General features: G+C 34.2%; 1 protein-coding gene across 3 annotated transcripts; it reads right to left on the bottom strand.

Moving 5' to 3' along the window:
* Positions 1-10,273: 10,273 nt before the first annotated feature.
* LOC100820046 (serine/threonine-protein kinase ATM) lies at positions 10,274-14,804 on the bottom strand. Of its 3 annotated transcripts, none has more exons than XM_006593789.4 (4): positions 14,659-14,804; positions 13,819-13,857; positions 13,559-13,693; positions 10,274-12,612 (listed from the first exon to the last, which is right to left on the bottom strand). In XM_006593789.4, exons 3-4 carry the CDS (start codon positions 13,665-13,667, stop codon positions 10,481-10,483), a joined length of 2,241 nt encoding a protein of 746 aa, XP_006593852.2. In that variant the 5' UTR covers positions 13,668-13,693; positions 13,819-13,857; positions 14,659-14,804; the 3' UTR covers positions 10,274-10,480. The 3 variants fall into 3 exon arrangements, with proteins under 3 accessions (XP_006593852.2, XP_006593853.2, XP_025980763.1); XM_006593790.4 differs by lacking the exon at positions 14,659-14,804 and adding an exon at positions 14,414-14,658; XM_026124978.2 differs by lacking the exon at positions 14,659-14,804 and having other exon boundaries at positions 13,819-14,652.
* Positions 14,805-26,553: the final 11,749 nt, after the last annotated feature.

Below are 26,553 nucleotides of genomic sequence, written 5' to 3' on the forward strand. Positions count from 1 at the left end.
GTCCCAATGGAGAAAGGTACCTTCACTTGTTGGTTAACTATCATTTCCCCTTGCTCATTGAGCCATTGAAGTTTATAAGGTTTTGGGTGGGGAATGATAGTGAGGTTCAACTTGGAAACTAATCTTGTGCTACAACAATTGCAACAAGATCCACTATCCACAATGAGAGAACAAGTTTTATCTAAAATTTTGCATCTTGTATGAAAGATGTTCTCTCTTTGGGATTGAGATAGATCACAAGATTGACCTCCAAGGAGCCTTCTAACCATTAAGAGGTCACCTTCTTCATGGGGGTAGACTTCCTCACTAGACTCTTCACCCCTTACTTCATCTTCACTTCCACTAGAGGAAGGGCAAGAAGTAGTCTCCTCTTGACTACTATAAATGTCTTGACCCCTCATGATCATGGTTTTCTTTGTGGGGCATTGAGAGGCAATGTGACCTCTCCCAAGACATTTGAAGCATTTAATGTTGCTAGTCCTTTCTTGGGAACTAGTCTTAGGGGTGTATTTCTCTATGGTCTTACCCTTATCTTCCTTGGGTTTTGAAGGTGCAGCCCCTAAAATTCCATGGGCTTGGTCCTTCCTTGGATAAGAGTGAGAGCCATAAGATTTTGAAGTAGGCTTTCTTTTAAGTTGTTGCTCCACTCTTATACAAAGTTGGACTAGCTCATCTAGGTCCCTATATGGAAGGAGTTCAACCTTGTCCCTCACTTCCATATTAAGCCCACTAAGGAACCTAGCTATGCTTGTTCTTTCCTCCTCCCTAAGTCCAGCTCTTAAAAGGAGTAGTTCCATTTGTTGTCTATATTCTTCAACACTCATACTCCCTTGTCTAAGCCTTTGGAGCTTGTCCATAAGCTCCCTTTCATAGTAGGAGGGAATGTGCCTCTTCCTAAGGGCACTCTTAAGATCATTCCAATACTCTACTGGAGGATCCCCATGAATCCTTCGTTCCCTAACAAGGGAAGTCCACCAATAGAGGGCATACCCTTGAAAGCTAAGGGTAGCCAATGGAACTTTTCTCTCTTCGCTAATATGATGGCAAGCAAAGAGTTGTTCAACCTTCATTTCCCAATCTAAGTAGCCTCAACATTATCTTTTCCATGGAAATATGGGAGGCTAATGTTAACCTCTTGAGGCCTTCTATCCTTTTCTCTTCTTTGGGAGTGATGTTTAGTATGTGAACTATGACGCCCTCTATAATAGTCGCTAAGTTCTTCACTTAAACTCTTGCAAGAGTCATGACTACTATAGGAGGCATGTTTTTCTCTTTTCATTTCTTTCATTATTTTTCTTCTTTCTTCCTCTCTTATTTTCTCTCTTTCATCTTGACTTATTTCTTCCACTCTTTTTTTACCTTTTTCTTTTCTCTCTTGTTTTTCTTTCCACAACTTAAGGGATCTCAACTCATCTAATATCTTATACAAGGGGTCCTTAGGAGTAGAACCCTCACCATTAACACTAGATGAAGAATGAAGACTCATGTTGGTTCCTAAGTTATGGTTCTTTCTTGTTGGGGGTTTGAAAAAAAGGTAAAAGAAACTATGGTTGAAACTAGCCAAAATAAACACTAAAAGAGGTGTGAAAGATAAGGTAAAAACTAATTGGTAAAAGGCAAGCTATCTAGGCGGTTTGACAATGGAGGGTAAAGAAATAAGCTATGAAAGTAAGCAAGAAATTAAAGTGCAAGAAATGCAAACTAGGCGGATCCTAAGAGTGTTTGGATGACCTCATTTAAGGTTCCCAACAAAACACTCCATCTTCACTTCCACTAGAGGAAGGGCAAGAAGTAGTCTCCTCTTGACTACTATAAATGTCTTGACCCCTCATGATCATGGTTTTCTTTGTGGGGCATTGAGAGGCAATGTGACCTCTCCCAAGACATTTGAAGCATTTAATGTTGCTAGTCCTTTCTTGGGAACTAGTCTTAGGGGTGTATTTCTCTATGGTCTTACCCTTATCTTCCTTGGGTTTTGAAGGTGCAGCCCCAAAATTCCATGGGCTTGGTCCTTCCTTGGATAAGAGTGAGAGCCATAAGATTTTGAAGAAGGCTTTCTTTTAAGTTGTTGCTCCACTCTTATACAAAGTTGGACTAGCTCATCTAGGTCCCTATATGGAAGGAGTTCAACCTTGTCCCTCACTTCCATATTAAGCCCACTAAGGAACCTAGCTATGCTTGTTCTTTCCTCCTCCCTAAGTCCAGCTCTTAAAAGGAGTAGTTCCATTTGTTGTCTATATTCTTCAACACTCATACTCCCTTGTCTAAGCCTTTGGAGCTTGTCCATAAGCTCCCTTTCATAGTAGGAGGGAATGTGCCTCTTCCTAAGGGCACTCTTAAGATCATTCCAATACTCTACTGGAGGATCCCCATGAATCCTTCGTTCCCTAACAAGGGAAGTCCACCAATAGAGGGCATACCCTTGAAAGCTAAGGGTAGCCAATGGAACTTTTCTCTCTTCGCTAATATGATGGCAAGCAAAGAGTTGTTCAACCTTCATTTCCCAATCTAAGTAGGCCTCAACATTATCTTTTCCATGGAAATATGGGAGGCTAATGTTAACCTCTTGAGGCCTTCTATCCTTTTCTCTTCTTTGGGAGTGATGTTTAGTATGTGAACTATGCGCCCTCTATAATAGTCGCTAAGTTCTTCACTTAAACTCTTGCAAGAGTCATGACTACTATAGGAGGCATGTTTTTCTCTTTTCATTTCTTTCATTATTTTTCTTCTTTCTTCCTCTCTTATTTTCTCTCTTTCATCTTGACTTATTTCTTCCACTCTTTTTTTACCTTTTTCTTTTCTCTCTTGTTTTTCTTTCCACAACTTAAGGGATCTCAACTCATCTAATATCTTATACAAGGGGTCCTTAGGAGTAGAACCCTCACCATTAACACTAGATGAAGAATGAAGACTCATGTTGGTTCCTAAGTTATGGTTCTTTCTTGTTGGGGGTTTGAAAAAAAGGTAAAAGAAACTATGGTTGAAACTAGCCAAAATAAACACTAAAAGAGGTGTGAAAGATAAGGTAAAAACTAATTGGTAAAAGGCAAGCTATCTAGGCGGTTTGACAATGGAGGGTAAAGGAAATAAGCTATGAAAGTAAGCAAGAAATTAAAGTGCAAGAAATGCAAACTAGGCGGATCCTAAGAGTGTTTGGATGACCTCATTTAAGGTTCCCAACAAAACACTCACTATCCTAAGGGAAAATTGCCTAAAATTATTACACACAAATGGAAGTAGGGTGACCTATTGGAGGCTCCCAACTTACTTCCAATGAAAGGCCTTTTTGTTACAAAATTTGAAAGCAAAGCAAATTGCCAATTACAAAATTACAAAAAAAAAGTCCTCAATTGTGGTGGCTATTCTCTCTTTAGTGTTTCACTCAATTTGGAGTGCTTCTTAGTCCAATAGCTCTTAAGGTGGTTGGCCCCTTGCTTCTTGACTCAAATTCTTCAAGATATGGCACCAATCCTCCTTTCCAATTCCCTATATGGCAACTCACAAGCAAGGAAACAAAGAGACAAGCAATAACCAAAGACCAAAAAAAAATGAAATGAAAGCTAAACCAATAGAGTTTTAACAAGACAAATTTCAAGGATTATTCAACAATTAAAGCAATGAAAAGCACAAAAAGCAAGCTAGGACTCAAAGAGAAACCTAGAATGGCTCTAGAGTAGAGTAGAAAAACTAAAAAAAAAGACTCAAGAAACCTCTAGTTTTGGCACTTGTTTTCACAATAATTTTCAATTGAAATTTCAGAACTAGGATTGGTATAAAATAGGCACCAATTATAGAACAAATTTTGAGCCAAAACAACAAGCACACTTCCTTTCACTTTTTTTTTCCTGGACACTGATTTTTCTGCCAACTTGTGTGATTTTTCTTATTTTTTCCTTTAATCCAAATCGCTTGGTTCTTTTTTATAATTTTGGTCCAGATGTCTAGAAAATTCAGTAAAATTTCAGCTCAAAAAACGTAGTGACCAATTCCCAGTAATTTATACAAGTTCGTATGTTCAAGCTGCCAGCACCAGCGATTTCAACCTAGAAATCAAGAGTAGTGTTTATGTTGCTTAAGGCTTGGATAGTTACAATTTGTGTTTGCTTATGCTCAATTATCTTGAATAACACAATTCAAGAGAGCTTAAGACTTATTTGATTCACAAATCCAGCCACAACTCAGCACCACAACTCAACTTCATCATAGGCATCATGTAGGAAACTTAGAAAACAAAAAAAAGTTCAACAACAAGACTACTTCTAGGAATTGATTTAGAACATGTTATGAACTAAATAACATGCATGAATTAGACTCAAAATTCAAAAGATAGGCTAAGAATGACAAGAATACATGAACAAATGTATCTAGAATTCAATCAACAAAATAAAAATTCAACACAAACTTAGAACATAATGTGACAATTACTATGACTAAACATGACTCTAAGACAACATGGATTAAGTGATTTACACTTAGATTTTTGTGTTTTTTTTTCTAATCAATATTTTGGAAGAAAATTTAGATCTAAAGGTTCAGCACAAGAATATTATGAATGAAAAATGATAGAACCTAAAATCAACACAAAAACAAGATTCAAGAGTAGATCTACAAAATTTGAACCATAGAAATGCAAGAACAAGTGTAGATCTAAGATTTAATCGGTTTATTTTTTTTGAATCTACTCTAAACAGCACCAAACCACAAGACAATGGAGGATATACATGGAGAATAAGATGAAGAACAAGGAATTAAAGAGAATTCACCGAACAAAAAGATAGAGGAAGCAAAAGAACATCACCTAGATGAAGATGCTCTTGATACCACATGATGTAAGCTCCATTGGAGCTTGTAGGCCTAGGATCTTCTTCATCAATGGATTCCTTTGCTTCTTGGAAGATGAATGGCAGCGGAATGGAGAAGGAAGAGAGAGAGGAGACGCCACTTCAAGGAGAAGATGAGTCTAGAAGAAGCTCACCACCATAGGAGGCCATGGATAAGAGCTTGGAGGAAGAAGGAGATGAATGAAGGGAGAGGAGAGAAGAGCACGAAATTTTGTGCTCTAAAAGAGCTCTGAAATCTGAAGTTAATATTCAAATGATCAAAGTTGAAAAAATGCACACACATGACCTCTATTTATAGCCTAAGTGTCACACAAAATTGGAGGGAAATTCAAATTTCACTTGAATTTGAAATTGAATTTGTGGAGCCAAATTTGGAGCCAAAATTTCACTAATTATGATTAGTGAATTTTAGTTATGGTTCAGCCCACTAATCCAAGATCAATTCCAAGATTCTCCACTAAGTGTGCTTAGGTGTCATGAGGCATGTAAAGCATGAAGGACATGCACAAAGTGTGACTATATGATGTGGCAATGGGGTGTAGTAAGCAAATGCTCACCTCCCCCTCTAAAATTTAATTGGATTGGGCTTCTACCAATTCAATTAAATTTATTTCCAACACACACATCAAATATTCACTTATGCATGTGAAATTACAAAACTACCCCTAATACAAAAACTAGTCTAGGTGCCCTAAAATACAAGGGCTGAAAAATCCTATATTTCTAGGGTACCCTACCTACATTATGGAGCCCTAAATACAAGGCCCAAAATAATGAAACCTTAATCTAATATGTACAAAGATAAGTGGGCTCATACTTAGCCCATGGGCCCGAAATCTACCCTAAGGCTCATGAGAACCCTAGGGCCTTCTCTTGCATCTTTGGCCCAATCTTCTTGGAGTCTTCTATCCAATGCCCTTGGGGGTAGGATTGCATCAAGTAACCTAAAAAGAACAATGGAAAAGTGCTCCTTGGCCACACTAGGCTTTCTAGGGGGGAGGAATGAATGGCTAACCCAGAATCACTTGGATGGTCATAGCCTCTGAGTCTAAGTCTATGACATTTTGAGGAGGATTCAGCTGAGAAGACTCGGCCTCATCCTCCACGGGAATAAGACACATGCCAGAGTAAGGGTGAGGCCTTTCCTTAGCAGTGATGCCACCCACAAAAGCGACGACACTTATGTTAGGGTGAGTGATGGTGCAACTAGCAACGGCATCACCAACACGAATGCTAGAGACTTGATCACTAACATGGGAATCTCCACAGGTGTAAACGAGGTCATCATTGAATCTCCTTTCGAAGAGTTACAAATCAACGGTTGGGAAGAGACGTGACCTTTGGTCATCCCAACAACGTTTCAAAATTCAAAGGACACAACCATTGTGCCTTTTTTGAAAACACGTGAAAGCATTGAATGCGTTAGAAACGAACATAATGGTTGACAACATGCCACTTTGACTGTCTTGCTACTCGAACTTGGCACTAATGAACGAACCCTTTGTGCGACAGAAGTTAAGCAAAAGGATACACTTCTCGGATTTGACTATAGTCAGACCGACACTCGGCTACTAGACAAAAAAAACAGATAAAGCTCTTACAATCAAGTTCAGAGCTTGGGGACATATGTCCTACTCAGACTCGACAAGCCTCTGTACTCGCAACCAACCAAACAGGCTACTTAGATTCAGAGAATATAGCAAATTTAAATAAGGAAAAAGGAAAACTCAATCTTTATACCAAAAGATAAGAGATGGCCTCTAAAATCCAAAAACTATCTATTATTAAAGGAAAGATAAGATAAGATCATATCTTTTCCTAATTACATTATCTTTGTGTTTGGATGAAGGAATTTAAAATTCTGAGAAATTTTAAATTCTAAGAATTTCAAATATTTCAATTGAAATTCTTTTATTTTCAAAATTTCGTGTTTGGATAAAAGAAATTAAAATTGTGAGGGTGAAAGAAAATGAATGCAAAGAGAAGATATGTTTGGTGTGCTTTCAAAGAGAAGAATACTGATGCCGCATGGGGTGTCGTAGGGGAACCGGGACACGGCGATGTACACCCCGACACCTGACCACAACATTCATTCAACGACACAAGGCATGGCCTAGGCCCTCCGTGCCGACGAGCACCTCCGCCGCGTGATGGGTAGCGACGACTGCTCCCCTGAATGAGGGGGGTGCAGTTCTATGTATCCCTCTATGCCCACACCTGATCGATGCTCAGCGAGTTCAGACGGTGTTTCTTGAAGAAGAGGATCATCAGCATGAGGGAAGAGTCGCGAGTTCAAAAATGGGATTTCGAGAACTTTCAGGTGGAATAGAGGATGAAGGTTATAAAGGATGAAAAGAGGAAGGTTTTTCTATCAAGAAAAGAATTTCAATTTCTCACCTTTTAGCAAGAAATTAAAATTTCACATTTTTAGTTGTTTAAAATTCTAAAAATTTAAATTCTTTAAAAAAAACATCCAAACAATGAATTTTAGATTAAAGAAATTTAAATTCTCTGATAAATTATTTTTCTCAGTTAAAATTTTCTATCTAAACGCACTCTAAAGAGAAATTGAAATCCAAACATCCAATTTCACCTCTATAAAAAGGGTTCATCAAGGTTCAGGTAAAACTATTTCATTCCAACCCATACGCTGATACTTGTTTATTTCAATGTTAGTAACTTGAGCGCTGATACTTGTTTATTTCAATGTTAGTAACTTGAGCATCAAAGTGTCATCCCAGAATGCTCCACCATCGTTTCTGAAAGAGCTTATAGAAGATTACTACCATGAGAAAGTTTTGTCAAATTTGATAAGAACAACTATTAAAGAGAAAAAATAGAAAAAGAAGCTTACACATAACTAATCATGACACTTGAAAAAATCTCCATATTCATGTTTACACTAATTTATATTTGGTTGGTATACATCCTGTTTGTAAGGGTTTTATACAGTAATTTACTTATAATTTACTAATATTTCAATATATCAACATATAACATTAGAAAAATATAAATAATACTATATTAAATATGAGTAATTATCACAAAAATTTTCAATAAAAAATGTATACAATTTAAATTTTTAATTTATTTTATTTTAAAAAAAGCTAAAATATAATTTTGGTTCTCCTACTTTACTTATCCTGTAATTTTGATTATCCTATTTTACCCATCCTAAAATTTTAATTCCTCAATTCTAAAATAAAAACATTTAATCTTTTAGTTTTTGAATATTAATAAATATGGTATAATATTTAATTTTGTATAACCTTAGAAATTAGGCAAAATAGGAGAACCCTAGTTAATATTTTGTCCTTTTAAACACTTATAATTAAAATGTCAAATTGAAAAAAAATTAAATTGACAAAAATATGTTAAATTCACTTATTTATTGATTGTCACTATAAATCATCATTAAAACTTGTGTCGCATAATCTTACAATAATACAACTCCTTTCTAAACTTCACTACCACTAAAAAATATATATTGATCCTTCACTCCCGCTAAAAAATACATCTATTGATAAAAAAAAAAAAAAATTATGGCCGAACAAAGACGCAAGACACGTACAAATTCCTATTTTCAATGGATCTACCGCGGTCGATGCTGAGATTTTATAGATCTTGAATGAAATAATAAATTTAGTATCTTTTATATTTAAGTATTTCTATCGCAACAGTGGTTGCAACAGATCGTAATCAGAGACACGACGATTTAAAAATATAAATATATATCATATAAAAAAAATAGACACCTCATTTCATTAAATTAAAAATGATATTTTATTATATTAAAGGAATACCAGAGGTTTAATAATCATAAAAGATGTATTATCTATCATTTAATTTATTCTAAAAAAATTAGATAACATAAATATTTATATATAAAATACTTATCACAACGCACAGATAAATTTAACTATTCTTACATAAGGTGAATATTTTAAGATTTAAAAGAGAGAAATTTATATTTTTAAATCAAATCCCATCCCAATTGAGTTTTATTAGATTTGCTTAAACCTATAAGGAACCATCACATTTTTTTATAACTTTATACTTATATATTTTTAAAATAATTTTATATTTATTTCAATTTAATTTTATATTTTTCTCTAAAAAAATTATCTAATTGAATTGCTATCAACCATCATCAATAAAATATCATTTAATATTAAAATTTACATATATTTTTGTTCTTTATTAATATACTAACATTTAATTTTATTTCCCTTTTAATTTTTACTTATGTTTCTTATTTTGTTAAAACAACAATTTAAATGTTTTTAAAGAATATTTTAAATCTATTATCATAAATCTAATACATAAAGATATATGAAAATTAATTAGATATAAACTTATGAAAATAATACATTAAAAAATAACATGACAATCCCTTTAAATCATGTCCCATCTTAATTTAAACAAAAAGATATATGTGAAATAAAATAATAAGTTCAACTTAATTACAAAAATAATATCAAATAAATATAGAAAACTTAATATGCAATCATATAAATTTTTTAAATTGTTTGGATCCTTTCCGTCATAGATCCCGTGCCGTTACTCTTCTAGCTCAGTTGATTCAATATTTCGTGAGATTGTTATAAACTCTAATATCGGAGTTCCTCCCCTCTTTGCATCCAAAAACTTCCTTTATCTCACATTATATTTTTTGAAAAAAAATAACAAAAAATCTTTAAAATATCTTACTATAAATGGTCATTTTCATTAGCCATTTAGAGAGAATAAAAACAGATGGCCACAATTTAAGTACAACACACTAACTAGGTGCGTAAATCAATAATCTTGAAAACTACTACCAAACTCTTCAACAGGTGGGGTCATATAGAAAAAACTATAAAGAAAAAAGTAAATTTTAACAAACATAATTCTATAAGTTAACTTTAAAATTAAAATCTTTATCTATTTTTAAAAAAAATGACAGTACCCACACCATACATCATTTGGATCAATTAGCGTCTAGGTATTACAAATCTATGGAAGCATCTTATGACCACGGCTGAGTACTAAAAGTCTCGGTATTAATTTTAATTTTCTCATGTCAGCTTATTATCTCATTCGTAAGAACACAATCACAATATATCTCACTTCAATATATCTTTGCTACTACAGTAAATTGTAAACCCCTGACCTTAATCCTTCAATAATTTGAGGAAAGACAATATAAAAATCTCACATGAATCAATAAAAACTAAAAGAAATCAATAAATAACTAATGCATCCAATGCTTAAGGACTAACATTTTTTTATTTTATTACTTTCAGGAACTAAATATGAATTTTTTTTATCATCAAGGACTAATATTCCTCAACTAAATTTCTCAATGACTAATTAGGATAATATTAAAACTTACCTCTTCCATTAATATATCATCAGAATATATACAAACGAAAGACTTGGCAAGAACTCAATGATATTGAATCAAATGACATTGATGCATAAAATATCCTTGAGTCATTCAAATGAATTGTGCAGAAGTCAAAGAATTGGGAGGAAAGTCCACCAGTAGCCCAGTACAACCACTGAAAGAGGACTATAATATAAGCCCGAACTACTCTAATCTATTTAACTACTTCCATGATAAATTCAGACAGAAAAGCTTCTAATTAGACCACTATTTAGACCTTAGTCCTGGAATTCACCTTTCTCAGCAGGTTTTTAATTTCAGAATCCAGTTTGGCTCTCATGCGGGGGGAAAGACTACTCCCTGAATTCTCCAAGGTTGATGTCATCATCTGCAAGTTCTGCTTAATGAACTGAAGGGAAGGAGGTGTCTCACCAGGCATTGCCATGGACCCAGTTGGTGGGGTAGGGGTGACACCAGGCACTGCCATCGACCCAGTTGGCTGGGTTGGCATCACGCCAGGTATTGTTATGGACCCAATTGGTTGGGTAGGGGTAACACCAGGCATTGCCATAGACATGGTTGGTCGAGTAGAGGTCATCAAACCAGGCATTGCCATAGACCCAGTTGGTTGAGCAGTGGTCACAAGTTGCTCCACAGGTGGACAGGCTGCAGAAAGATGATGGAGCTTGAAATCAACGAGAGTACAACCAAAGGCAAATTTGTTGTTCTGCTCTATACTATGAAATGCAACTGCAGCATCTGCACTTCTTACAAAAACAACTTGAGCACTACCATTGTCTCTTAACAACTGAGTTTCAGACGCCTTCAAGGGACCAAACCGGCAAAACGTTGTCATTAAATCTTCTTTTGATGGGATGTAAGCTACAGGGGCAAATTTTAGGAGAAGACAGGTTCCAAGTGATTCTCCATTGCTATCCGGTCTATTGCAAGAAGTAGTTTTGGTAGATCTTGAACATACAGATACGCTTCTTGACTGCTCCAATTTAAATTCAGGTGAAACGAAATGTACAGTATCAAATTCTGTGCTGATTGAATTGCATTCAGCACCAGTACCGTTCAAATCAGGTATCTCTACAGCAACTTTAGTATTGAGAGGCTTTTCTGCTGCCTTCTCTATGCTATTCTTCAGCCCTGTTTTCCCTATAGCAAGTTTAGTATTGAGAGGCTTTTCTGCTGGCTTCTCCATGCTATTATTCAACCCTTTTTTCTCTACAGCAAGTTTAGTATTAAGATGCACTCCTGCTGCTTTCCCCATGCTATTGAGAGGCACTCCAACAGCAGGTTTAGTATTGAGATGCACTCGTGTTGCTTTCCCCATGCTATTCTTCAACCATGTTTTATTTACCATGACAGTACCAACCTCAGCCTTAGTACTTACCAACAAGCTATGATCAGTAATACTCCCAACATGTCCTTCTTGGGAAACATGTGACTCCAGATTTGAAGCTAATAAAACCAGTTCTTCCTTATTTTGACTTCTATTTCTCTCAGGAATATCGACAGGTATAGGTGGGGATGTAAACTGCAAATCTATTACTAGTGAACTGCAGTTAAGCCTTTTTGCATCTGCATACTCTGAATTAATTTGAGCACTTTGATGCTCTTGTGCCTCTATCTTTTCCCTCTGTTTATGCACGGCCTTTCCTTCAGAAGCAAGGCAACACAGATTTTGTGAAGCTTGAGGAGTTGAGCTGTATTTGCTGCTGTTCCCAATTAAATTTATCTCAACATTTTGCGGTTGATGCACTGAAGTTACTTCTTCCACCTTCCTCTTTTGTTTCAGTTTTCTCCCAGGCTTCTGAGAGTCACTATTAGAAGTGCTTACATTCACATCTGATAGGCCAGAGAGTGATTTTCTCTTACGCCTAACTGCATTTTCAATTTTATTGTTCTTTCTCTTCTTACTTTTGGTATCCAGTAAATCATTACACACAGATTTCCCCAGTTTTTCTTCTTTTGCATTAACCTGGGAAGTAGCAAGTTCAGCCTCATCATGGTAGTTTGATACTCTGTATCTGCAAAAGAACCGCTCAACTAAATCAAAACTCTTATTCCCAACTGGAAACATACAATCAACGGCAGTAGAATAAAGTCCTGAAAGTAGTTCTTCTGCAGATGAATTCATGAATTTGTTATGGCTGGACATAGTATTACAGCTGATGAACTTTTTGTACCAGCTATTTCGGAACCTCTTGCTACCCAATTTAGCATACGAAGAAGATCCATTTAAAGGATTAGTAGTGACACTTGAAGCCCCTGCTTTCTGAGAAGGACATGGTGTCTTCAAATCATCTGTTTCAGCTGGCAAATCCTTTTGTTTTGGTCCAATGTATGGGTAAGACAGGTACTTACTTTTTCTTCGATCTCTGGAATCAAAGCCAGCTATGAAGGGAAAAATATTGCACAAACAGATCAATAATTTGCAGCTAACCAATGGAAACCACAAGGTCATGCTTGTGTATTAACTATATTAAACAGTAGCCAATGAATTCACAAACATTCCGCAAATTATAAGATGAAGATGAAGATGAAGAAGCTACTAAGGATACCAGCATACTATGAAGCAACGTAAATAATACATAAACATAATCCCTCTTACACTTCTACTGTTCTACACATGAATCAAGCACCTATGGGGAAGTAATTGCATGGATTAATCTAACATCTATAAAAAAAATTCAGACATATGCCAAACAAGAATAAAAGACATACACCAAATGTCCACTTTGAAACATCATAGTTTCATGCTGATCAAATGATCATATATCAGAATCATAAAATCTATAGAAGATATCTAAGCTCCAAATTAAAGATGTGAGCACAAAATAATCTCACTCACAAATTTTACATTGGAAGGTATGCTAGGTGTAAAACTGTTTCTCAATGTAAACTAAGAAACCATTCCTCATTTTTCCCCTATTGGAGCTTATCTAACTGCAGGATGGATTGCTCAAATTTAAGCACAACTTGTATAAGAAAGTTGATTGTGAATAAAAAAAATTAGTATTTTAATGGTGAAAAGAATTAAATAAAAATATAAAAAAGGATAAAAATGTGGGTTGCCTAAAAGTGACGTGACATAGTGACATAGTGACATAGTGACATAGTGACATAATAGTGGGAACACCCATTTTGGACTCACTTAAGAGCCCAAAGTAGGTTGCTTACATCACCATTGGAGATGCTCTTAGTAATTTAAGAACCTATAAAAAGGTAGAAAACCAGATTTCCATACAGAACAAAACTACAAAAGGAAATATTCACAATCACCACACATAACATAACAGAGTGCATAAATGAGATTATAAGTTCAAAACCAATATCTTACAGCCTCCAAGCTTCTCCGGGGCTTCTTCAGTCACGATGGTGTCTTCAGTCATTTTTGTCTCATCAACAGAATTAGTGTCTTCTCTTCCTAAGGTCAAAACCACATCCATTGCCACTTTTGAATAAAATAAACTACCTAATACAACACATGCAAAGCAAAGACGCAAACAGGATTAGCAAACTACTTGCTAAGAAACAAAATTTGCAGGAAAATCAAATCAAGATTTTGAATGGCTTCCACATAACAGAAAAATCTCTTACCAATTCTCTCTATGAATCAATTTTGGCAGCCACTCATGCCTGCATGACAGAAAATTTTACTTACACTAATCCTCACACTAAAGGAAAGGGAAAAAAAGGTATATCTCATCAATTTAAGAGCCGACACCAATTATTCACAAAAGTAGATAACTGGCAACATACAAACAGTATTTTTAATATTTGCAATAAAACTCTAAATCTTTATGAAAAAAGATAAGAAATAGAAAAGAAAGTCACAAAAAATACTTTTAAACATTTGCAATAAATGATTTAGCGTAACAAGAACACTGCATGTAACTAGATTGACCAAAAAGATCAACGTAACCCCCTTTCAGCACATTTTTCAAGAAAATTAAAAAACAAACTCCGTTACATAAGTCTTCTTGAAAGAAAAAAAAAATTATCAACAACTTAAATTGCAAAACCTCAATCGTTACTAACACAACAATTTAATAAGTTTGTAACATCTGCACATACAAGAAAGAGAAGAAAGAAAGTCAAAGTTTATTTTTTAGACGAAAAATCGGGCATAGATAAGTTAAACCCTTTTCGTAGAAAATTCCATTGACCATAATAAACACCCCGCACATCTTACCAATTTGCTTCCTCAAATACAAAAAGGGTTTGAGCATTTTAAGGTTTGAAGGAATAGAATGATTTTCGAGGAATTGAATGGCGGAAAAGAAACAAATCGAGACACAAGACAAAGAACAAGACCGCAAATGTGAATCGTGAATTTTAAGGTTTTGAGGATTTTAAGGTTTGGAGAGAGAGAGCATTCTCTGAGTGAGAAATTACGAAGAAGAAGAGAAAAAAGGGAAAGGGGAAAAAGAGTGTTACCTGCTCTGAGTAACTGAGAAACAATGCGAGTGAGAGAGTGAGTGAACGGTAGAAAGTGCGGAATAGAAACAGTGAGAGAGGGATTTTTGTTGGTTACACTTAAAATTAGAGATTAGGGCTGCACCTTCTTTAGTACTTTATCTAGTAAATTGTATTTATCTAGGAGTGCTTATATATTATTATCTCTCAAGATATGATCTTATCCCTCGTTGATTCTAATTAAATGTAGGAGATGAGTTCTTTCTTTTTATTAATTTTAAATTTGAATTTGGGACACTTTAAGGAAAAAAAATAGTCATTGTTATAAATAATTTATTTGTGTGTGCTTTTATAATTTTTATTTATACTTTTAAATTTTCCGATTATCTTCTGTATCTATGTATTAAAAAAGAATATATATAATTTTCATTTTCTCTCAACTCTTTCTCTTCTTTACTTTTTCTTATATTTTCTATTTCGAGTTATATTTTATTTAATATGTTATTGACACTATTATCTTTCTTTCATAGGTTATTGATAATTGGTATTACAACTTACAAGAAAAAATCATGTAAAGAATTTTATTAGAAAAAATTGTTCTTTTAAATTTATATTTTAAAGTTAGATTTTTTCTCTCTCTCTAATTTTGTTATTCATACTATGAGTTTGGTAAAATATTTATGTTCTATTTACATAATTGTGAATTTGATCATTTAAAAGTTTTGAATACTCTATCAAAGAAGAAAAAATTTAGAATAATTTTCTGACCCGAATGAGAAAATAATGCAAAAGTGAAAATGAAAAAAAAAATTCTTGCTCGAAGTGAGAAAATAATATCACAATAGTTGAAACTCTGTCACGACCTACCCTTGAGCCCTGACCGGCACACAGACTATAACTTCCCTGATCTGGCCAGCCTATCCTATACACAACAACTTGTAAAAGAACACACAATATATAGATCTAGACAAATCCATATACATATATCTCGTTTCATCCATTTAATAACAAAGTTGATTATAAATACTAATCATCAAGTGTCTCAAAATATCATAAGCACATCGTCATCATGTCTATAAGAGAGAATCATTTAAATTTCAAAATACAGGAATTCTCTCTAAATCTCTTACTACCTTGGCCCCTATAGCTGTATTATACTGGAGTTACAACCAAAAATATCCATCAGACACAATGGGGACCTACCAAAAAGATAATCAAGTTCCTGGATGTGTCAGCAAATCTCAGGAAATCGGTTACTTCACTACTGTGTATCTGAGAAAAGAAATAAAATAAGGGGTAAGTAACAAGGACTTAGTGAGAGCATAATATACTAAGCGGACAAGAAAGAGAGCACCATTTAACATGAGTCTTTCTATCCCAAGAGATGTTATAATGACATTAAATAAATAATGAACAAAAATACGCTTGCTTTTAGAAATCAATATACGCAAAGAATATAAATTTCAGAACTTCTCATAACCTGGTATCCAAAATAATTACTTTAAAATCAAGCATTCATTCTACTATGTGCACATAGACCACATTATCTCTTCGTTGTGGTGAAAAGTAATTATATAACTACGACATTTAGCTCGTAGGTTGCATTATCTCTTCGTTGCAGCGAACGGAACATATAAATATACTATGAGTAATTGACTCATAGGCTACACTATCTCTTCGTTGTAACAAACGACATATATTATTATACTATGAGAAATCAACTTATAGGCTACATTATCTATTCGTTGTAGCAAACAGAAATATAATTATACTATGAGAATTCAACTCATAGGCTACATTATCTTTTCGTTGTAGCAAACGGAAATATAATTTTACTATGTGAATTCAACTCGTAGGCTACATTATCTCTTCGTTGTAGCAAACGGCAATATAATTATACTATGAAAATTCAACTCAAACTATATTATCTCTTCGTTGTAGCAAACGGAAATATAATTATATTATGAGAATTCAACTCATAAACTACGTTATCTCTTCGTTGTAGCAAACGGCAATATAATTATACTATGAGAATTCAACTCATAGGCTACATTATCTCTTCGTTATAGCAAACGACAATATAATTATACTATGAGAATTCAACTCATACATTATCTCTTCGTTGTAGCAAACGGAAATATCATTCATGAACTCACCATAAATAAAATTAAACAAACAATTCAACATTCATCCTCATGTATATCATCAAAATCTCAAAATAAATTTCAAAGCTCACAAAAAAAAAATATATTCTGAAGTAAACCTGCTTCTCCAAGATGAATTTTAAAAACATCGCTAAGTATATTAGCTACTCACCTAAACGACGCAATCAACGTCTTCCACTGCTGTTAGGAAGGTTAACCTCCGCATTTTCCACAGGATCTAAGCATTTAAAATAATAGAACAAGGGATTAGACAAAATCCCCAATTTTAGCAAACCTAGGGTTTTGAGAAAACCACAATAATCATTAATACTTAGCTTCTAACCCTTTTTCACCCAACCCATAACTAATCAGTGTTATAACATACTCATCTAACACAATGGGTTATTAAATTTTACATTAAAGAAGTCAAATAGAAAAACCAAGGAAATGGGTAGTGTTTTCCGTTTTCTCCAGCCACCTTCTTGTGTGTAGAAAGACACAAGGATACAAAAGCTTGAAAATTTCGGAATAATGGAATGAGATGAGTGAAAGATTGAGAGATAAGGTTTTGGGAAAAAAGAGATAGGGTTAAGAGGGGGTGGACTGCTGCAAGAAGAAAAAGAAGCTCTGGAAATGGGGGGAGGGGGTCTCGGGGTCCAAAACTGGAGCAGGGGTGGTCTCGGGTAAATTAAAAGGGGGGGGGGTGTATTAGTTTATTATTATATTATTATTTTTCTTTTTCTCCCATTTTAGTTAAACGGGGCGTTTCAGAAACCTATAGATTTTATTACGATTTGATCTTACGGAAGAGAAAGTCATATTCTTTTGAATTCACATTAAGGCAAGACTATTCTTTTCTCCCTAATCATATTATTGATAACTATGATGTGGACGGTTATATTGTTCACATAAATGTAAATTTTATTTAGATATAATGTGTCTTGAAGACACTATCACATAAAAAAATTTAAAAATATTTTTTGTAAAAAAGCCTGAAGACCTTATCAAAGAAAGAAATTTAAATATTTTTTTCTCCCAGTAGAAGTGGAAAAACAATGCAAAAATTGAAAAAGGGAGAATTTTCGTTCTTGAAGAATGAGAATAAAAAAGATTGATTCTTTCTCATTAGAAATGAGAAAATATTGCAAAAAGTAAAAAAGAAAGAATTTTTAATTCTTGAAAAAACAAGGACAGGCAAAATTGATTCTTTCTCACTAGAAGTGGAAAAATGTGTAAGAAAAAAAAATTGATTCTGGAAGAATGTGACATTTAACTGTTTACTAAAATATCAATTTGTGTATATTAATTTATTTCCATTTCTACATGATATCCTAACATGATTAGTTTGGCCTATAGTATTTCTATATGGGCATTTGAATCACATAATATAAGGTAATATGTTATTATTAATATTTTATCTGTTTGATATATGCTCTAATTTAGGTAATTACATTTGATAAATAGTATTAGAATATTACATATGATTATTGGATATATGCAATCTAAATAATTATATACATATTAATTAATAATTTTAAAATAGAAAGCAAAGATAATTGCTTATGATATTTATTATCATATTTATATTGATTAATATTATTATTGTGGGTGAACATATTAGCGTATGTACACATCAAAAAAATATATTATATATATGTTATATTGTGAGTATGTATATGTAACATTCATAATTACTAGTTGATTGATATTGTGTGGAAAAAAAATCCAGGAATAACAATATCAAGGAATAACAACTTAAAAAATATTTGAAGTTTTGTCTAAAGTGGATGTTGCAAATATATATTTTTATCAAATAATTATTTGAATAGTTTATTTCTATTATATAACTTTTATTCATTATTGTTATAAATCAATCAACATTGATTACTCATCATTTAAATGTTTTATAAGATTACTTTTGGATTATTTTATCATCACACTTATTCTTACATTATGATTTGATTCATGTTTTTGTTTGAAGATATATTATTTCACTTAAAAGATTTGTAAATTTAAGGAACCAATAATGTATGCATGTATATATGAATTTCATATACATATTTCTAAACTATTTTATTAAAGAATAAATTATAATTTTGATTTTCCTATAATTTCATATACGCAATTTTGGTACAAGTTATTATTTTGTATGTATCATTAGTCAAGAGTTATTATTTTTTTCTCAAATTATAAAAAAACTTATAAATTAAAAAAAATATTTAATATATAAATCTTATTGTATGTGGTGTGCCTTTTATGGTGAACAATACCAAGAAAAATAATTTAAAAAATAGTTCGAGATATATTTTGTATGTCTCGCTAATAGTATAATGACTTACAAGGTAAGAAGTCAATGTTAAATTTGTATTGCACGTTTATCAGTACAATTGAAAAACATACTATTATAACTCGCAACCATGTGAATCATTTAGATATTTCATGGTTTTAATTAATGCATCAACTAAATGGTCACATGTTTCATTGCTAACTTGCAACCAAATATTTGTATATTGTTGGCTCAATAAATCCAAGTTAGAGCTCATTTTCAAATTATCCAATTAAAAGATTTTTTCTTGATAATGGTTGATGAAGCTCCATTTGGAGCTTGTAGGCCTTGGATCTTCTTCATCAATGGAGTCCTTTGCTTCTTGAAGCTCAATGGCAGTGGAAGGGAGAAGGAAGAAAGATGATTGGAGATGCCACTTCAAAGAGAAAATGAGTCAAGAAGAAGCTCACCACCATAGGAAGCCATGGATAAGAGCTTGAAGGTAGGAGATGAGTGGAGGGAGAGGAAGAGAAGGAGCATGAAATTTTGTGCCTCAAATGAGGTCTGAACTTTGAAGTGTAATTCTCAAATGATCAAAGTTGAAAAAATGCACACACATAGTCTCTATTTATAGCCTAAGTGTCACACAAAATTGGAGGGAAATTTGAATTTCTATTCAAATTTCACTTGAATTTGAAATTGAATTTGTGGAGCCAAATTTTGGAGCCAGAATTTCACTAATTCTGATTAGTAAATTTTAGCTATGTTTCAGCCCACTAATCCAAGATCAAGTCCAAGATTCTCTACTAAGTGTGCTTAGATGTCATGAGGCTTGTAAAGCATGAAGGACATGCACAAAGTGTGACTATATGATGTGGCAATGGGGTGTAGCAATCAAATGCTCACCTCCCCCTTTAAAATTTAATTGGATTGGGCTTCTCCCAATTCAATTAAATTTATTTCCCAACACACACATCAAATATTCACGTAATGCATGTGAAATTACAAAACTACCCTTAATGGTGTTGTTACAACTTGTATGAAATTTTTTATACTTAATCACTCTAGTAGATATGAGTACTTTTGAGTGGATATGAGTACTTTTGCTACTTAATCACTCTTGTTACAACTTGTCCAAGATTCTCCACTTATTCACCTATAGTGGATATGAGTACTTTTGATACTTAATCACTCTAGTAGCACATGAAGGACTTAGTTTACATCTAATGGATGTTGTTACAACTTGTATGAAATTTTCCTAAAAATCTAAGGCTGATGAGGATTTGGCAGATTTGACATAATGACTCCTCCTAATTTTGTTTAAATTTTCAATCCATGTGGATAGGGCATTCAAAGATTCTTTCTGAGCACGCTCGAGTTGCCTTCTCTTCTCGAGTGAACCCTTTAATTCTTGTACAATCTGACGAGCAGAAAGATAAAGGAAATCCTAGTTTTGTTCATTGGTCTCTTTGTTTTTTCGAAGCTCAACTAGCTTCTCTCAAACAACTTTGAATTCGTCTTGGATTGGTTTAAGTTTGGCCAAAAGATCTTCCTCTTTCTTGACCCAATCATGTTTAGATTTTTTAACCTCATGATAGGACCTTGTATCAACATTAGGTTTTCCTTTGCCTTTTGAAATCCTTCTCGAGCTTGAATGATTTTGGTCCTGTCTTCCTCTGTTGAAGACTCAATCTCACCAATATCATAAGCATATTGATTACAAAGTTGATGAGCTTCAAAAGCATTATTAAAAATGTCAAGGAATGACTCCATTTCTTCATGACACTTACCAACCACCAAGTCAATGAATTTGAAAACTTCATTAACTACTTGTCAAAGTTATTCTTTATAGTCGGGGTCATCTAGAGAGTCTTCCAGATTCTTGTCAAAAGTAAGTTTTTTAAAATGATTAACAACTCCATCGAAATGTCTAAAAGGCCTATTGTGTCTCACTTAAGAGGCCTTTGAAGGCATCAAGTATGAGGACCAAACACCAATAAAAGAAAAAGGTCAACATTAGTTGGATCTACATGATCTTGAGGAAGGTCAAGAGGTAAACTTTAGGGCATGACAAACTATTGTAGAGCAATCAAAGTGGCAACAACTATTCCCACAATTAAATTTTCTTGATTGGCCATGGTGGGTACTTCAATACTTGATGAAGATAAAGATACATTATAAATAAAATCAAAATCATTCTAAAGACTTTGGAACTTGAAAGATAATTTATACCTTTATCTGATTCAGAGATAGAATGGTTAAGATTATCAGAGGATTGAGGAATATCATTAATAGGAGGTTCAGGGATGATTATTGCAGGAACATCCACCATTGGTAATTCCTTTTCATGGTAAGCAGCTCAAGATTGTTTTTCTTTTTCGATAAGTGGACTAGAAGGATTATTGGTGTTAGACTCGATCTTCATGAGATTTTCTTCAACCAAAGGTTCTTGATAAGATGGTTCTTTCGATGGAGATGATTCACTTCGACTTTGAACTTCGTCCTTATCCTCCATATAACTCTTTTCAGGTGCTTTTTTTTTTTATCTTCATGAGCTATGAATTTGAAATGAATAACAAAAAATTAGAAGTATAGAGAGATTCTAAGGAGAAAAATCAACTAAGGTAACTATGATACTTACCATTCTTTTCTTTGTAGACACTTTTAGCATTAGAACTAACAACATAAATGTCATGAGTTTCTTCATCCTATTGTAAGACAAGAATTAGAATCAATATCAAAATTTGTTGGAATAAAGTTCTATAATTCTCGCAACCTACCTTACGACTGGACAACTAAAGAAAATAAATAAAAGCACGTTCGTCTCCTAAGGAAAAAATGAGTGGGAGTCGCCACCGATGTTTATTTAAGGAGAACGTTAGAAAAACCAAAAAAAGGTCTTTGAATTTTGAAAAGAAGGGTTCGAGAGTTGTTTACTCATAGGGAAGGTATTAACACCCCACGCGCTCGTCATAAGGGACAACATCTTTTAATCGAGTGTGTAAAACGTGACTTCAAAATTATTTATTTTCCTTATTATTATTATTATTATTATTATTATTATTATTATTATTATTATTATTATTATTTTGGAATCGACAAGGGTGTTGTCCTTGCTCCTACGTATCCCCCGGTGCAATTTGGAAATCAGACCTACGTAATTCTTTAAGTATGAATGTTTGTGTGTTGAATTGATTTTATGTTTTTGAAAGATTTATTTTAATTGCAAACAAAGGGTCGTTAAGGCCTTGGACCTTGAAACGAAGTTTGAAATTTTGAAAAGCGGAGGGAGTCGTTAAGGCGTTGGACCTTGAAACAATCTCAAGTGATATTTGAGTAGAAAAGATTACATATATAATATCAAGAGGGATACACAAGTGATGTAGCTCCATGTGGAGCTTGGTAGGCCTTAGATCTTCTTCATCAATGGAGTCCTTTGCTTCTTGAAGATGAATGGTAGCGGAATGGAGAAGGAAGAAAGATGATTGGAGACGCCACTTCAAGGAGAAGATGAGTCAAGAAGAAGCTCACCACCATAGGAAGTCATAGATAAGAGCTTGAAGGAAGGAAAAGATGAGTGGAGGGAGGGGGAGAGAAGGAGCACAAAATTTTGGGCCTCAAATGAGCTATGAACTTTGAAGTGTAATTCTCAAATGATCAAAGTTGAAAAAATGCATACACATGACCTCTGTTTATAGCCTAAGTGTCACACAAAATTAGAGGGAAATTTGAATTTCTATTCAAATTTCACTTGAATTTGAACTTGAATTTGTGGAGCCAAATTTTGGAGCCAAAATTTCACTAATTATGATTAGTGAATTTTAGTTATGGTTCAACCCACTAATCCAAGATCAAGTCCAACATTCTCCACTAAGTGTGCTTAGGTGTCATGAGGCATGTAAAGCATGAAGGACATGCACAAAGTGTGATTATATGATGTGACAATGGGGTGTAGCAATCAAATGCTCATCTCCCCCTCTAAAATTTAATTGGATTGGGATTCAACTAATTCAATTAAATTTATTTCCCTACACACACATCAAATATTCACTTAATGCATGTGAAATTACAAAACCCCTAATACAAAAACTATTCTAGGTGCCCTAAAATACAAAGACTAAAAAATTATACATTTCTAGGGTACCCTACCTACATTATGGAGCCCTAAATACAAGGCTAAAAAATAATGAAACCTTAATCTAATATGTACAAAGATAGGTGGGCTCATACTTAGCCCATGGGCCCGAAATCTACCCTAAGGCTCATGAGAACCCTAAGGCCTTCTCTCGCATCTCTGACCCAATATTCTTGGAGTCTTCTATCCAATTCCCTTGGGGGGTAGGATTGCATCAACAAGGGTACAAAGATTAACCCAATCCTTAAAAAAAACTAATCAATCGTTGCGTAAGGCGCAAGAGTAACAAGAGAAATGACAAAGGAAATGATCCACGATCACAATTCTGTAGCGCCTCAGCTTTACTTCTCTTCTCCTTTTTCTTCTGTGTTTTTTCCTTTGTTTTCTTTTTCTGAACCCCTTAAACTCTCCCCCTACATGGCTATTTAAAGAAAAAGTCATTTGGATGGGCGAGCTGTGGGCGAGCTGGAGCTTGCCCTGGTGAGTAGCTTGCTTAGGGTCAGAAACCTCTAGGAAATGACTATTTTGCCCCTTCCTTGTGGCTTTTGTTTCTGGAACTGACAAACAACCTGTGCGACCCCTTGGCCTTACGCTATAACCGGTGCCAAACATCGTAATTCAATTAGCAATATCAAAACATCATATCCGAATGATAAAAACATTATACTCGAATGAAATTAGGGTCTGAAAGTTACCCCTATTTACTTATCTTTTGTTGAAAATAATAGATAAGTAAAAATAATGACACTAATTTCATTTGAGCGATCTGGCTATTCAAAACCGGACGCCAGAGAAAACAAAAAAAGAAACCAAAAAAACAAAAGGACATTGAAGTCCTGTAACACCAAACAGAGGACCTTGAAGTCCTATAAAACATAAAATGGTGGACATTGGAGTCCTATAGGACATAAAAGCAGAGGACATTGATATTGAAGTCTTTGAAAAGCATAAAATTAGAAGACATTGAAGTCTTGTAAAGCATAAAACAGAAGACATTAAAATCTTTGAAAAGCATAAAGACAAAGGACATTGAGTCCTATGGAAAGATAAAGACAGAGGGCATTGAGTCCCATGGAAGATAAAGACAAAGGACATTGAGTCCCATGGAAGATAAAGACAGAGGACATTGAGTCTTATGAAAACATAAAGACAGAGGATGTTAAGTCTTATGAAAACATAAAGACAGAGGATGTTGAGTTCTATGAAAACATAAAGATAGAGGACATTGAGTCCTATGAAAACATAAAGACAGAGGACGTTGAGTCCAAGGAAACATAAAGGTAGAGGATGTTGAGTCCAAGGAAACATAAAGGTAGAAGACGTTGAGTCCTATGAAACATAAAGGCGAGGACGTTGAGTCTTTGAAAGGGTCACTCATATAAGAAGGCAAGATGTTGACTCTTTGAAAGGGTCACTCATCCCAAACTCAAAAGATAGGACATTGGATTTTGGAAACTGACATATAAAGAGAAATCTATGCACTTATAGCCTGATATGGTGCATGAGTTATGGAATGCAGAGGGGTGCAAATTTCGTCTTGAAATGCAGTAAAATGTAGGCTTTGTATCAAGCAATGCAATGCAAAAGCTTTTGAATCATGAAAATGATGCAATGCTCATGACATTCTTTCCCTCTTTGTTGATTTTTTTTGCTTTTTTTTTGTGAAAAACACAAATTGACTGTCGCTTTCTGAAATACGTGATAATTCATGCAATCTCATCCTATCTTTTGCAAATCCCTTCGGAGACTCCCTCAGAGTGTATATTTTGTTTGACTTAATCACTTGACAATTTTGGATGACGGCAGTGGAGCCATTTGACATTTTAATCAATCAACTGAAATATTGATCCTAGGGTTCGTCCCTTTTTGTTTAAAAACTTTGATTATTCTGCACAACAAGAAAATATAAGGCTTTGGGACTGATCGCATGCGCCATTGAAGGATGGCAATTGATTGTTATACTTTGGTATATGACCAAGTGAAACTTTCTTGATTTAAGGTCATAAAGTGGTGCCAAGGGTCTGTCGATCCCATTGAAACTTGATGACATTGGCTAATCACGAAAGAATTTATATAAGAAGGCTACCCTTGGATTTCAAAGGAATTCTAAGGAGTTTGCATGAGAGACTAACATTAGATGTACCCTACTATCACAATTGTCTTTGGGTATCTCCCATGAGCTCCTGGTCGAATGAGTTTTCTTCTCAAACGTGCAAGTGCAAACCTCGGGGTTTTTTTGGCAATCACAAGCGTGTGTGGGTTCTATTCCAAAATCCTAACTCAAAAGCAAAATTAGTCTTTCCTTGATCCACATGAACTTTATTGGGCTTGTAACGTGGTCAGGGGTAAGAAGGCAATGAAAGAAAGGATTAGAGAGGCTCAAAGAGTGTTTAAGGGTTATATTGAGTACGAACCTCGAGAGCGTTGCTTGTACTTTTATTCATTTAAACTTTTTGGGTTAGGCTTTACTTCATTTGTCTTATACATTAATCCTTATTGCACTTTTGTGCCTTGTAAAATTTGGAGGACTCTTGTCTTCTCTTTTTCTCTTCTTTTTTTTTTGCTTCCCTCGCCTTTGGCGGATTTGCTTTCTGCCCCCCATTTTTTTACATCATTGTTTCCCAACCTAAAGCTTGGTAAACCTCATGCATGTGTTGTTTGCATTTCTCTTTTTGCCAGTTTAGTGGTGGTTCCTACTTAGGGTTTTTTGTTGTTGTTGTTGTTGTTGTTGTTATTGTTGTTGTTGTTGTTGTTTTTAAAAGAAAAGAAACATGATTTGGCTCGGGAGGGGTAACAAGGGATAAATTAGTGTTTGGGATGAATAAACACGGCCATTTGTCATTTCAAATCTTGACTAGAGACTTTTACAGTTTGGATTTTGGAACAAAACCTTTGATAACACACCCCTGATTGTTTTTCCTTTTTTATTTCCTTAATTTTGGCCTAGGCCACCCTTTTGGGTTTTCAACCTATTGGGTGAGGACTTCTTATCTACCCCTAGGTTCGCTTGAAGCTTATGCATGGTGCCTGCATTGCCCCAGTGTAGGGTTAAGAGGTATATGTTGTTGTCGTTTATCATGACCTTGTAGCAAGAAGAAACAAAAGAAACTATGCAAGTTCTTGAAAAAGAATTTTCAAGGACAAGAAATATTTAAAGGATTTTCAATTGACAGATTAAGTTAAATGACTCTTGTTCTTCACAACTCATTTTTTCTCTCGAGAAAGACAACTTTTAAGAATGATAAGATGAGATCACATGAATGTCTATACTTCTTATTTTTGATTCGGAAACACAGTCAATCAAATGTTTATTCAGCTTTACTCATCACTTACGACACCCCCACCAAACGTGTAGAATGTGCAATTTTTGA

This window comes from Glycine max, chromosome 13, assembly GCF_000004515.6.
Source record: "Glycine max cultivar Williams 82 chromosome 13, Glycine_max_v4.0, whole genome shotgun sequence".
NCBI classification, from domain to species: Eukaryota; Viridiplantae; Streptophyta; class Magnoliopsida; order Fabales; family Fabaceae; genus Glycine; species Glycine max.

Excerpts from the sequence above, each read along its gene's own strand:
- LOC100820046 (XM_006593789.4), bottom strand. The coding sequence starts at position 13,667 with ATGGATGTGGTTTTGACCTTAGGAAGAGAAGACACTAATTCTGTTGAT. Across the intron at positions 12,613-13,558 it reads CCCGGAGAAGCTTGGAGGCT|CTGGCTTTGATTCCAGAGAT; the intron begins GTAAGATATTGG and ends TTCCCTTCATAG.